General features: G+C 48.5%; 1 protein-coding gene across 2 annotated transcripts; it reads left to right on the forward strand.

Moving 5' to 3' along the window:
- Positions 1–8,240: 8,240 nt before the first annotated feature.
- On the forward strand, positions 8,241–9,991 carry Ubl5 (ubiquitin like 5). 2 transcript variants are annotated; one of them, XM_003461705.4, is made up of 5 exons: positions 8,241–8,438; positions 8,767–8,833; positions 8,985–9,068; positions 9,217–9,254; positions 9,846–9,991. In XM_003461705.4, the coding sequence occupies exons 2-5, from the start codon at positions 8,778–8,780 to the stop codon at positions 9,887–9,889; spliced, it is 222 nt and encodes a 73-aa protein (XP_003461753.1). In that variant the 5' UTR covers positions 8,241–8,438; positions 8,767–8,777; the 3' UTR covers positions 9,890–9,991. The 2 variants fall into 2 exon arrangements, with proteins under 2 accessions (XP_003461753.1, XP_023421965.1); XM_023566197.2 differs by having other exon boundaries at positions 8,365–8,512.
- Positions 9,992–14,638: the final 4,647 nt, after the last annotated feature.

Here is a 14,638-nt window from a genome sequence, read left to right on the forward strand (position 1 = left end):
CGGGGCCAGACCAGGGGGCGGGGCGGGATGGGCGGGGCGAGTCCGGGGGCGGGGCCTGGGTAGCTAACTAAGCCTGCAGTGCGTGGCCCCGGCGGGAGGCGGCCTGGGAGCGGAGTTGAGGAGCGGGGACTCTCGTCAGGACGCGTGGCTAGGTCCCGTGTGCACGGAGGGAAATAAGGACGAGCCAGGGAGCAGAGCGGTTTGGGTGGGGACGAGGCTCAGAAGGCGGGGCTTGAGACGGCGGAGCCGCGCCCCGAAGGCGTGGATTGGGCGGTGCTAATTCGGGGGCGTGGTTATAATCAGCGATCTGGACGTGGCTTGGCAGATAATCTGGCGATTGGTGACGGCAGGGGCGTGGCTGACTGGAGGGACACGCCCTTGAGGCGTGGCTTGGGCGGGGATAGGCCGCCGTGCTGGGCCAGGGAGGGTCGCTGGGGTGGAGGGGCGGGGCGAGCCCCGGAAGCGGCCCAGGTTCGGAATGATCCGGGCGCCTGCGGCGGGCGGTGCCGTGGGACCTGGAACCAGGACCGGGCCCGGGCGGTGTGGTGTAGTGGGGGAGGGGAGAGGGGACAGTGGGGGTTACTAACGGCGAGGTAATTGCTTCTTCGCCTCCTGATAACGCCTTTTAACGCCCACGCACGAGGATGCGTTTGTGTAAGTGGCGTAGCTTGGCCACCTGTTGAGATTTTTGATTGATTCTGCCAAATTGTTCGCCACGGATTTGTCTGGAGTCGACACTCCCACCAAATACATCCTCACTGAGTTTAAAAATAGCAATTTGTGATCCGGGAGCGGTGGCTGCTCGCCTGTAATCCCAGCACTGAGGGAGGCTGAGGCAGGAGGACTCCAAGTTCAGTCCCCCACCTGGGCAGTTTAAGACTCGGTATCAAAATAAAACTAAAAAAGGGCTGGAGATGTAGCTCAGAGATAGAGTACCCGTGGGTGCAATCCTCCGTACCCAGAAGTAGCTAAAAGTAATTAAAATTTATTCAAACATCCTTTTTACTGATGGACATTCAAGTTGTTTTCAGATAGGTTAACAAAAATAATACAGCAGCTAAGTACTCACATGTAAACATGTACCCCCACACCCCACACACGTCCTATTTTTATATCTGTAGGATAAATAAGTCAATTTGATGAGTCAGAAAATGAGATTTAATTGTGAATTCATTTTTTTTTTTTTTTGTCTTTTTTTTGAGACGGGGTCTTGCTATGAAGCTCAGGCTGGCCTTGAGCTCACTTTGTAGCCCAGGCTGGTCTTGAACTTGCAACGATCCTCCCGCCTCAGCCTCCCCAGTGCTGGGATTACAGGCGTGAGCCACCATGCCAGGCTTGTGAATTAGTTTTTCTAAATCACTCCAAGAACATTTAAGGGCAATGAATATATTTTCAACATATACACACAGACAAACAAATCAGACATGTTAAAAGTGTTTTAAAGGGGCTGGGGATTTAGCTCAGTGGCATAAGCGCCTGCCTTGCAGGCAGGCAGTCGTGAGTTCGATCCCCGGTACCGATAAAAAGGAAAAAGACAAAAAAAAAAAAAAAAAAAAAAAGTGTTTTAAAAAGAAGTCTTGGGGATGCAATTCAGTAACAGAGTGCCTGCTAATACACATGTAGCTCTGAATTCAAACGCTGGAGTCTTATGACCCCATCTCATCTGAACTCAAACACTGGAGGTGTGCACACATGTATACACACACAAAGAATGTGTCTGCTCACACTTAGCCATAGATAAACATCAAGTAAAACGCTGATTTTTCTTTAGCTTGTTTGTTTGATGGTACTGGGGACTGAACTCAGGGGCACACTATACTGAGCTGTATACCTATCCCTTGTTTTGAGACACGGTCTCAGTAAATTGCCCGGGTAGCACTTGGGTTTTACATCCTCCTGCCTCAGCCTCAGCTTCCCTGGGTGCAATCACAGGAATATGCGGCCATACGTCTTAATCTTTTCTAATTTGGTAGGAAAAAAACCAAGCCAGGCACAGTGGTGCACACCTGTAATGCCAACACTCCAGGAGGCTGGCAAATTGGAGTCCAGCCTGGCAACCAAGTGACTTCATGAGGCTTCAATAAAAATAAAGGGGGGGGGGCACTGCTTACTTTCAGAATCTTTGTACTGAAAAAAAAAAGTCACTTATGTTAGGGAATTGTCAGCTGAAGCTAAGCATTCCTAGTAACTGATTATTCCTAGTAACTGACTGCCTCTAGGTCCTTCCCTCTGCCTGGCCAGGATGGGAAAGAGGGTGAGGAAGGGATGGGACCCTGCAGCACCTCTGAGGGTACACCGGGGACACGACCACCTCCCCCCAGGCCCTGCCTGGTAAAGAGGCCGTCAGCTCCCCGTGGCACCAAAATAGCAATCTGTTTTGTTAATTTATCTTTTATTATGCATTTGGAATACGTAATAATTACGTCCATTGTGAGGAGCAGGTATGTATTCATAGCACATGTTAATTCTATTCCATTCCCTTTCTCTCCCTTCCTCCCATCTCAAGATCCTCTTCCCACTTAGCACAGACCTATTTCCTATTGTCCACCCTTTCTTTTGCCCTTTATCTACACTTTAGGTTTCTCATATAAGAGGAGTTACGGTATATTTAAGCTTATGTGCCTGCTTCATTTCATTTAACATTATGCTCTCTAGTTAGGCGTGGTGACGCACACCTGTAACGCCAGCACTCAGGAGGCTGAGCCAGAGCATCACCAGGAGTTTAGGAGCCAGCCTGTGCTACAAAATGAGACTGTCTCCGAAAAAACAAAACCAAAAACATGGCCTGAAGGTGCCTCCGATTTCCTATGAGTGACTCACATTTACCCTTAAGACAGTCCACTGTGTATACAGTTTCTTCATCCATCATCTGGTGATGGACACACGGGCCGCGGCCACGGATTAGGTATTACGAATGTGCTGCTGTAAACATGGGTATTCATGGATCACTGTGTATGATGTCTTTAACTCTTTTGGGACGATCTCTAGAAGGAGAATAGCTGGACTGAGTGGAATTTCTAGTTGTATCTATCCCAGGAACTTCCCATTTCTCCTGCTGCGGCCCCAGGATGGCTGGGGACCTCAGCAGACCCTGCTGACCCCCTGTGAGGCCCAAGCCCCCCACAATCTCAGGTTTCATGTTCCCTGTTCTCTGGGCAGCCCTCCCTAACCCTTTCCAATCTCCCCCAACCCACCACTCAGCATCACCACCCTGAGCTTGCTCAATCTTTGAATCAAATCCTGTGAAAATTAGAATTTAAAAACCAACATCTAGGGCCCGGGGATGTAACTCAGTGACACAGCACCTGCCTAAGAGTGAGGCCATAGTTCAATTCCCAGTACCAAAATAAATAAGTAAGTAAATGTCGGGCATGTGGTACTTCAGCACTCAGGAGGCTGAGGCAAGAGGGTCCTTGTGAGTCTGAGACCAGCCTGACTGCATAGCGAGACCCCGGCTCAAAAAGACAAAAAACAAAAGAACAAAACCCTCCCTCTCCCTCTTTTAAAGATTGGCCACCCTCCAGCGTCAACCATCTGGGAAGAGCATTAGAAGAAAAAGCAGGTCCACCATCGAGCAGCAGCCGGTGGGGTCTTGGGGGACCCAGGATTTCTAGTGACTGCTGCTAAGGGTCAGCTTGACACCGCACAAGCAGGCAATCATTAACTGGCACGAAAATAAATTGAGAGTCTGTTCTAGCCCTATATGACTTAGGGCAGAGACCCCCCAGCCGGCAGATCCATCTTTAAGCCAAGGGCCAGAGCCCAGACTTAACAGTCTGTGAAGTCCCGGCCGCTCAAAGCAAGGTAACATGGCAGCTGAGGACTCTGACTCATGCAGAGGCCATCTGGGCAGCCCTGATCTGTCGCTGGGTGGTCCTCCATTCCTGAACCTTGTCTGCCTCAGCAGTTCACCCCGCTGATTCCTGCAGCCCAGAAACCGGCGCCTCAGTCCAGTCACTGGGCTTTGGACATCCAAGTGCCCCTTGTAACTAAAATATGCGTTTTGTCTGTGTTTTATCCAGAGCAGGAAATCAGCAGTCTGAGATCAGGGCCCAGACTGCAGACACATGCTGCTTTTTATTTATTTTTCTTTTTATGGATACCGGGGATCGAACTCACGACTGCCAGCTTGCAGGCACTTATGCCGCTGAGCTAAATCCCCAGCTCACATATGCTGCTTTTAAATGCCCTCAGGCACAGTGGTGCCCTCCGCCGTGCTTAAACTTTCTGACTAATTTTCTTCCTCCAGGTTCTGAGACCAGCCCTTGCAACAGCGCTGCAGCAGCGGGAAACGTTTCCCTTTTCCATAGGTGAGGAACATGCAATCTGGAGAGAGTTGTTTTGTGTAACACCATACAGGTTTGTATTTATTTTTCCTTTTTGAGACAGGGTCTCCTTATGTGGTTCAGCCTGGTCTAAAACTTACTAGTTCAGGCTTGCCTTCAGCGCAAGGCAGTCCTGCTCCCTCAGCCTCCCCAGGACTAGATTACAGGTGTGTGCCACCGTGCCTAGCCAGGTGGGTTACTGCAAAAACAGAGCGCTTTGATGGCCTTTGACTCTCTGTCTGGTCCTTTTCTGCCTTGCACTGTGATTTCTTCTCCATCAATTATTACTTGGTGATGCCGTCTCACCAGAGACAGGATATGTTTTGGATTTTTAATTTCCAAACATTTGGCCCAACGTGGTATTGCACACCAGTGATCTCAGCACTCGGGAGGCTGAGGCAGGAGGATCGCTGGGAGTTCGAGACCAGCCTGGGCTGCAAAGTGAGCTCAAGGTCAGCCTTAACTGTATAGTGAGACCCTGTCTCAAAAAGACCAATAATAATAATAATAATAATAATAATAATAATAATAATAAATTAATTTCCAAACATTTGACCTAATTAAAGCTCTTTCCTTTATGAAATATCTGAGGCTGAGGCAGGAAAATCATTGCAAGTTTATGATCAGTCTAGGCTACGTAGTGAATTCATGGCCAACCTGAACTACACAGTGAAACCCCATCTCAAAAATAACCGGAAGAACCAATTTAGTGAAAATGGCCATACTTCTAAAACTGTTATACAGATTCAGTGCAATTCCAATCAAAATTCCGATAACGTATCTCACAGAATTAGAGACAACAGTCCTAAAATTCATCTGGAACCAGAAGAGACCTAGAATAGCAAAGGTGATCCTGAGCAACAAAGACAAGACAGGCATCATCACAATCCCTGATTTGAAATTATACTATAAAGTAAACAGTGTGGTACTGGCAAAAAAAAAAAAAAAAAAGACCTAAATATCAATGGGATCGATCAGGAGATACAGAAGTAACTACAGATACACTAAGCTAACTTATCTTTGATAAAAGGTGCCAAACACATTCATTAGAAGAGAGATGGCCTCTTTAATAAATGGTGTTGGAAAAACTGGCTTTCTACATCCTGAAGCTTAAAACTGGACCCATATCTTTCACCTTGTTCTCAGCGAAAATCAGAATGGATTAAAGATCTTAATATTAAAACAGAAACATTAAATCTGCTGGAACAAGGGGTTGGGGGTTTAGCTCAGTGGCATAAGCACCTGCCTTGCAAGTGTGTGGTCATGGGTTCGATCTCCAGTACCGATAAAAAAGAAAAAGACAAAATTTTTTTAAAAATCTACTGGAACATAGAGTAGGTAAAAGTCTTGAAGACAATGGTGTAGGCAAAAACTTTATGAATAAAACCCAGAGTGCACAGGACTTATGGCAAAGAATCAACACATGGGATTCCATCCTACTGAAAAGCTTTTGCACAAGAGGAACCACCAACAGAGTGCAGAGAACACCCACTATGTGGGAGAAAGTGTTTGCTTGGTGTTTCTCAGATAAGTATTATCATTGAGAATGTATGAAGAACTGAAAAAAAAATCAGCCCTCCCAGATTTAAACTCTCAATCCAAATATGGGCATCTGAGATGAACACACACTTCTCAGGTACAAACAGTACAAACAGCAGTTTCTTGAGCAGATATCCAACAGCAGTGGCCATTCGAGAGATGCAAATTAAAACAACACTGAGATTTCACCTCGTCCCAGAAAGAATGGCTAGTATTAATAAATCAATAACAAATGCTGGGGGGGGGGCGCTGTGGGGAAAAAGAAACACATCTCCATTGTTGGTGGGAGTCTAGACTAGTTCAACCACTGTGGAAATCAGTGTGGAGATTCCTCAAAAAACTCGGATTGGAGGTCCCATTCGATCCAGCTATTCCTCTTCTGGGTATCTTCCCAAAAGAATTAAAAACATCATACCACAGCGATATATGTGCACCCATATTTATAGCAGTACAATTTGTAATAGCCAGATCTTGGAAACAACTTAAATGCCCATCAACTGAGGCATGGATTTAAAAAAATGTATTTCGATATATGAAATACTATTCAGTCATAAAAAATGATAAACTGAATACTGTTACAGGCAAATGGATGCACCTTGAAAACATTAGTGAAATAATTATGTCACACATGCATAATAATCACATTGTTTCATTAGTATGATAAGGAAAAAAAACATGTATTTTGTCCCAGAGAGAAAGACTTCAGCCAAGGACAAACTCAAGCCACCCCTGCCTTCACTTTAACCCACTGTGAGACATTCTGAGTTGACTTTTGGATGTTTTAAGAAATTTTTGATGTGCAATAAGGTTTGGGTTTTTTGCATGTGGCCATCCAGTTGTTCCAGTACATTTATTGGGGTACACTTCTTTCTCCTAATTACTTTTGCATCTTTGCCAGAAATCAAGTGTCTGTTATGTGGGTATCTATTCCGGGACTTCATATTGGTACTTTGGTGGTTTGTCTGTCTTGATGTCAGTGCCAGTTTTGTTTGTTTGTTTCCTTTTGCCTTTTTATCGGTACCAGGGATCGAACTCACGACTGCCTGCTTGCAAGGCAGGCGCTTATGCCACTGAGCTAAATTCCCAGCCCCTGTCAATGCCGTTTTGTCATGACTGGTGTAACTCTGACACGTCGTGGGGCTGGAGATGGCTGGAGCTCTACTTTTGTTCCTTTACCAAAGTTGTTTACACTATTCTGAGTCTTTTTTTATTTTTACAGAAATGAAAGATTCAAAATGTTAATCCATATAAAAATGATGTTGACAGTTTGATAAAGGACTGTTTCCTGATCTTTATTATTTTCTTCTATTCATTTTTTGTTTCATTGTCTTTTATTTTTAATTTTAAAAAGCTGGTAAAAGATAAATAAACATAAATGTAACCCACTCTAGGGAGAACTCACTCACGCCTTCAGATTAACAGTCCCTTTTGAGGCAGCACCCCCAAAGATCCCCTCACCTACCCCCACTGAACCCAGGGAATATTGTGCTACACTGCTAGCACCTCGCCCCACTCTCTGTGGATCTTATTTTCAGACAGACTCTTTAAATTGTCCAGCGTGTCTTCAACTTTATGATCCTCCTGCCTCAGCCTACTGAGTAGCTGGGATTACAGGCTTGCACTAGGGTGCCCAACAACACTCTAAGTCTTGGGCAGTTCCACCACCACACTGAGAACCAAGCTCCTAACACATGTACCCTTAGGGGTCGCGCTCAAAACCACAGCACGGCTTCTCTGTGAAGCTGAAATCATATCCTACTTTGAGACGGGGGAATGGGCAGGTAAAAGGTAGTGGCCTCGTTTCAGAATCAATCAATTTAGCCTCGCGGAACTGGGGTCATCCTGGGTGGTGGGAAGGGTCCTTCAGCAGGTCCCCTGGCACAGTTGTCTGGTTGAACTTGGTGGGGGGGTGCTGTCCCACCAGCCCTGACAAGCCTGGGACTGGGTAACAAACTGCTCCCAAACGGTTTTGCAGTCGTGTCGTTTTCCTTTGGGCAAAGGAAGTTGCTGCGCATGCGGACTCTGATCCAGGATCGGGCTTCGCTTATCCACTGCGTCTGCATTTCTGGTGTCCCGGTGGACAAGCGATGGCCATAGGGGAGTAACACTGGTTTTCAGGGGAAAGCTGAGCAAAAGGTCACGAGGCCCAGCGCCGCACGAAGCCAGGATGCAGGTCAGGTTGAATGCAGGAAGCTGCGTCGGGATCAAGAATGGGTCATCTCCGCAGCTGGACCGTCCGGACTCAGCCCCAAACGCTTCCGACATGCTGATCGTCGACCTCGGACTTAAACCCACTTTACCCACATCCGACTACACTCGCCGCACAACCCTCTAAACCCACCTGGTGCAACCCCTCGCTGACGCCCGGGTCAGGCCGCCAGCCAACCACAAGCCATGTCCCGCCCCTCCCGGAACTCGGAAGTGCCGGATTCAGTGTTGATTGGCGCCCATCCCGTGGGGGGCGTGAGCTTCCGGTCTCGCACTTCCGCTTCCGTTTCCCGTCTAAGATTGACCTGGGCTCTGAGCTCGAGTGAAGAAGAGGTTGTGGCGTCGGGAGGTTCCAGGCGATTCGAGGTGAGCAGGTCACGCGGAGAGGCTCGGAGTCCTGGAAAGTGGCCGGGACCAGGCAGCTCGGGGTCTGAGAGCTGGTAGGAAGTAAAGCCGGGAGCCAGGCCTTCGGGTGACGGGAAGGGGCCGAGGCGCGGCTGCCTGGTGTCGCGGGGAGTGGGACGCAGGACTTGGGCCCGAGAGGACTCAGGTCCGGAGGGATCGGAGCGGTGAACAGAAGTCTCCCGCGGAAGGCTTGGGGCCTGGGACCGGGAGACCTGTAGGCCGGGGCTTCTGAGCCCTGGAAGACCCCGAAAGTCCTGACTGTGTGGCCTGCCCCCCTCTCCCTGGGCAGCTCCCGCCAGGATGATCGAGGTTGTTTGCAACGACCGCCTGGGGAAGAAAGTCCGCGTTAAGTGCAAGTATCCGCCGGTGGTGCGAAGCACGAGGCGGGTACATCCTTGTGTGTTTCCCTTAACCCGGGAGGGGGCGGGTCTGCCAGAGTGTAAGGTATGCAGCCCGAGAATGTTATCTTCTTCGCCCTTGCATTTGCCTTAACTTCTATGCGCCCAGCACGGATGACACCATCGGGGACCTTAAGAAACTGATCGCCGCCCAAACTGGCACCCGTTGGAACAAGATCGTTCTTAAGAAGTGGTGAGTGCTGGGGTAGGAGTAGGGGCCTGGCCGGGCCAGGATTAGGCCGAGGGAGTGCTCGCTGCCGGCAGCCCTTTGCAGAGGGCTCAGGCTGCTTCGAGGGCCCAGAGCCTCCTAGTCGTTTTTCTGAAAGGTGTCTGTCCCACAGGTACACGATTTTTAAGGACCACGTGTCTCTGGGGGACTGTATCCTTTGCCTGATTTGAGGAAACTACATACCCAGCCCTGGTTGTCTCTGTTCTGTACCAAAACTTGTGTGAAATTCAACACCTGTGCCCGGTTTGGTGGCTTAGGCCTGTAATCCCAGGATTTGGGAGGCTGAGACAGGAGGATCGTTGCGAATTCAAGATCAGCCTGGGCTGCAAAGTGAGTTCAAGGCCAGTCCGAACTGCATGGCAAGACCCTGTTCAAAAAGAAAAAAAATATATCAGCACCTGTAACTTAGATGAGTGAGTTCTGAGAAATGGGAGCCGTTTTTATTTCGTTGAGGAGGAGGAGGGTGGTTGGCCTGTGATGTTTGACTTGGACATTTATTACTGAGGTCCACCTGAGCGTTGGACAGGAGGCCCGAGTGGAATAAGACTCAGGTACATCTGTTGTGCGGGAGGAAAAGAAACTATTTTTATAGTTTGGATTCTCTCCAAGTCAAAATGGCCCAGTTTCAAACAGCATCCTTACTTAGTCAGGGGCTGGATGCTCGGCACCTGGATGGAACTCTGATGGGCTGAGGGGTGGGCAGGAAGACCTGGGTGCAGATTCCTTAACACCATTACTCAGATGAAATCCACGATGGCATGAACCTGGAGCTTTATTACCAATAGGGAGAACTCCTGCCCTTCATCCCTCCCTCCTGTCCCACCCTCCCCTCACACTGGTATGGAAGATGTTTTTAAAAATTCACATTAATAAAAATGTAGATGCTGCTTTGTGGTTGTCATCTTTGCTGAGACCTGGCTTAGAAAGGGAGAGTTGTACCTCTCTGGTCACCGCTATGGCATCCGCACAAGGCTTTATTGATTTACTTTGTGTTTTTGAGACAGGGTTTCACTGTGCAGTTCAGGCTTTTTTTTTTTTTTTTTTTTTTTTTGTCTTTTTCCTTTGTATCGGTGCCGGGGATCGAACTCACAACTGCCTGCTTGCAAGGCAGGCGCTTGTGCCGCTGAGCTAAATCCCCAGCCCCTGGGCTGGTCTTAAACTCACTTTGTAGTCCAGGCTGACTTTGAACTCACAGCAATCCTCCTGGCTCAGCCTCTTGAGTGCTGGGATTATAGGCATGTGCCACCACGCCAGGCCCAGAATGAGGCCTTTTATTGAGAGCTCAGGATAGACTAGATCTGGGATAGGGAGTGGGGCTCTGGTAGAGATTTGGCTAGCATCTGTAAGGCCCTGGACTCAATCCTAGCAACACACACATGCACAAGCATGCACAAATGCATTGCACCAACAAGATACAAGGCCAGCAGAACCAAAGCCCTGGAGTGTTCCGTGGGTTTCTGAAGGCAGAGACCCAGGGATCATTGTTGTTCTAATAGACTGTGGAGCCTCTGGGTTGGGCAGCAGGAGTGAACCAGCAATACAGGCTTGGGGTTTGGACAGACCATGGGTTGAACGTCAACTCTCCTATGCAACAGCCAGGCGACCGCGGGCTAGTTACCTAACCTGTCTAAACTAGGACTTGAGTTTCCCCTCTAAAACTAATGAGCTTTAGCTAGGCATGGTGAGGAATGCTTGTCATCCTAGCAGGCCTCAGGAGGCTGAGGCAGGAGGTTGCTGTGCGTTCCAGGACAGCCTGGGCTACATAGTGTTGTCTCACTGCAGAGTAGGAAGCCTGACTGTTTCATTGACATGTTGTGAAGGGTAGATTGAGGTACAGCATGTGTAAGTAAGTGTCCACAGTCACTGTCAGCACAACAATGAAGCCGTGAGCCTGAGGTACTCACTGTAATCCCAGCTGCTTGGAGGCCGAGGCAGGAAGATGGCGAATCCCAGGTCAGCCTGGACGGTTGAGCAAAGCCGCTGTCACAGAGGCATAAAAAGGGCTGGGGAGGTAGCTCAGTAGAGAGCATCCGTAGCTTCAGTCCTCAGGACTCCCCAAATCCGGGGAATGAGACCGGCACGGGCTAGCAAAGCCCAGCCGTAGGAGCCATAGCAACCGGGGTTGAGGTCTGGCCGGTCCCGGGGTAGGACTGGGAAGACCCTTCCGATCCACAGGGTCCCCAGCAAAGGGGAGCACAAGCCTCATTTCCCTGCAGTGTCCCCAGGCAGGAGGCCACATGCCCCTCCCCTGGCCACAAGTCCTGGACTGACGAGCTGAGACGTCACAGGCCCAGAGGGAGCTGGGCTGCTGGCACCCCCAAGCCTGTCCCCCGCACCTGTGGGCCCCATGGAGCCTCAGTCATGTTGGAGTCACCCCAGTCCCGTCCCCAGGTGGCACCCACTCCCACCCGCCTCTTTGGGCGGTGGACCTGCTGCTCCTGGGATGCCTTTCTGTGGCACTCGGTGGCTCTGCCGTGTCTCACGGTCACCGCCCTCCCAGGCTGCGGCGTCCTCCTGTCTCCAGACGCCTGTCCCTCCTAATGTGTTTCAGGTGGCTCTCTGTACCCTTGCTCTTCCTGTTCTCAAGCTTAGCTGGTTGAAAACAATTTTTTATTCCCGTGATGAGTTTAACAGTGTGATGCCTGATTTTACCTCAGCACTGAAGTATGTAAGATACAACCTCTCTCTGCCCCGTTATCCAATCCCAAGGTCAGGCCTTTTTAAATTCCTTTATGTCAACTTCAATTTGTTTTTAAAAGAGGGCTGTTACTGGCATGGTGAAGCACCCCTATGATCCCAGCCTTGGGAGGCTGAGGCAGGAGGGTTACCGAGTTTGAGGCCAGCCTGGACGACATAGTGAGACCCTGTCTCAAAAATAAATAAAAATGTTAAGAGACGGCTGTGTCGGGGTGGGGTGATAGACAGCTCTGTCCTAGTGTTCCCAAGGCCTTGGGTCTGAGCCCCGGAACTGGACAAAGAAAATCAAGACATTTTATACTAAGGTCTGCTTGTAAAAAAAAAAAAAAAATCCAAGCATTTTGTTAAAGTTTGTTGACTTTCTTACACCACACCGCCTGCCAGTGACAGTCATTAGCAAATTTGGGTGAGTCTAGATATTGTCTGAAATAGCAATTTAGGGCTTTCACACAAAAGTGTTCATCAGACCTGTAATTCTCAGTAGCTTGCTATTTCGTGCTTTATATCTTGATATTTTCTCACCTTTTATATAATTATATTTTTTCAAATCTGCCTCATTCTTTTTAATTAGTATTTTTATTTTGTGTTTTAGATTTTCTTTTTGTGTGTTTTTAAAGAGAATAAAACCATACAAAATAAAACAACAAAGCCAATTAAAACAGTGAAAGTGATACAGAACTTCAAGACAGGGTAATAGAAAATCAACAGTGGCTACCACAGTGCCTCCTGTTATCTTCAAAATAGTTGCCAATACCATGAGATACGATATAAGATATAATCAAATCAAATCAAAATGATGCAGGACTTGATTTTTTTTTTTTTTTTTTTTTTTTTTTTTTTTTTTTTTTTTGGTACCAGGGATTGAACTCACGACCTGGAGCTTGCCAGGCAGGCACATACACCGCTGAGCTAAATCCCCAGCCCCCCAATACAGGACTTTAAAACAAAATAAGAGGAGCTCACCATGGCTGCCCCTTCAGAAGGAGATTGCCCATTGCTGTACTGTGTATTGTTACCCTCTAAACAGACGCTCAGACTACAGCTTCGGCCCTCGAAGCCCGTCAGACACTGCAGGCATTAAGCTGTGTTCCACTTCGGTGGCCACCAGCTCACCTGTGTGTCTTGGAGAGGGAGGGGAGGAGTACCGGCACGTCCTGTCTCCCGTGGCCACCACTGGCTTCCAGGACAGGGCTGGCTTCGTGGGGTGTGTATGTGTGTGTGTGTGTGTGTGTGTGTGAGCTAGATCCCCAGCCCCACTTTTTTTTTTTAAGACAAGTTCTCACTTTGCATTTCAGGCTGACCTTGAGTTTATACATACGCTGGAATGACCTACAGCAGTCCCGCCTCAGCCTCCCAGGTGCTGGGGTGCGCCACCGCGCCTGACCCTTAATTAGTACTTTCATTTGCTTATTTTATTTTACTGTGTTTTTTACTTCTATAATGTATGTGGTAATGGAAGGAATGTTTGGCTGTTTTTTTTTCTTGCTTTCTTGATCTGTCAGTGCTGCAGCTCCAGCCCTGGGCCCACACAGGCTGACAGGCCCTCTGGCACCGAGCTGCACCGCAGCCCTGCTGCTTCTGCAGCCTGTGTTGGGCCTAAATCGCGGTGAACAGCACTCAGCTCCAGGGAAGGTTGCAGGGCCCACCCCGTAGGGCTTCTGTCCTGGTCGCCCTCCTCCCCGGCCCCACCTTGTCACTTGCTACTACTAAACTTCACAACTTCTGCTTCCTCTCTGTTTTCCAACTTTTTTTTTGAGATCGCGTCTCTCTTTGTAGAAATTCTGAAGTTTAGTAGTTAACAGCGTTGTATCAATGCCGATTTCTTACGTGTGATCATCGTTCAGTGACATAGTTTCTTGGCATTCTTGGTAGATAATTCATCATGGGGACGAATTCTATACATTGAAGAATGTAGCAGCACCCCTGTCCTGTTAGATGCCAATAGCATGTCCCTCTGCCTAGTTGTGACACCAAAAACATTGCCACATGTCCCCTGAGGAACAGAATTGAGACTGTGCCACCATGCCCAGCTACATCCAGAAATTTTCTGTGATCTAAACCTGCATAGTTTTTACACAATTGAGATAAATATACATACTTTAGAGCCGGGGATTTAGCTCAGCAGCATAAGCGCCTGCCGGGCAAGCACGTAGTTGTGAGTTCGATCCCCACTACAAAAAAAAAAAAAAAAAAAAAAAAGATATATATACGCACACACTCTCACTCAGTACTGCTGCTTGGCAGCTTATTGTTTGTTTGTTTGTTTTTTGAGGTTCCTGGAATCAGAGCCAGCGTTCCGCATGAACTTGTCAAGTGTTCTGCAGAGCCACATCCCTAGTCTCTTTAAATTTTGCTTTGCTTTCATACATCCTATTTATAATTGCTATGCACTCTATGTTTTTTTGTTTTTGTTTTTGTTTTAATAATCCACCAAATGCCAGCCCCCACTCATCCCTGTATGAGCCAGGCGGTGTTCTGAGCGCTTTATATGGAGGCTCATTGAATCCACATTAAAGGAAAGAGCTAGGTGTTACTGCCTATCTCTCCTTTGCAGCTGCGGATGCTGAAGTGCAGAAATGCAGTAATTCCTTCAAGGTCAGAGCAAGTGGAGAAGGCAGGCTTTGAACCAAGGCATTGTGGTTGTAGTGAGCGGACGCACTGCGTCCGGCCTCCAATCCTGCCCCCTGGCGTTTATGTTGGGAAGCCCCGTCCTTCCGGACAGTCACATGAGGGCCCATATAATCAGACTCCCCGCCAGAGTCTCTGATTCTCATTTCTCTGCAGCCCACAGTGGCTCAGCTCTGGCGGCCCACACACCTCCGCGTCCCACGGGCTCC

The sequence above is a fragment of the Cavia porcellus genome, unplaced genomic scaffold (genome assembly GCF_034190915.1).
Source record: "Cavia porcellus strain 051 isolate PalLab524CR breed Dunkin Hartley unplaced genomic scaffold, mCavPor4.1 scaffold_17, whole genome shotgun sequence".
Lineage (NCBI taxonomy): Eukaryota > Metazoa > Chordata > Mammalia > Rodentia > Caviidae > Cavia > Cavia porcellus.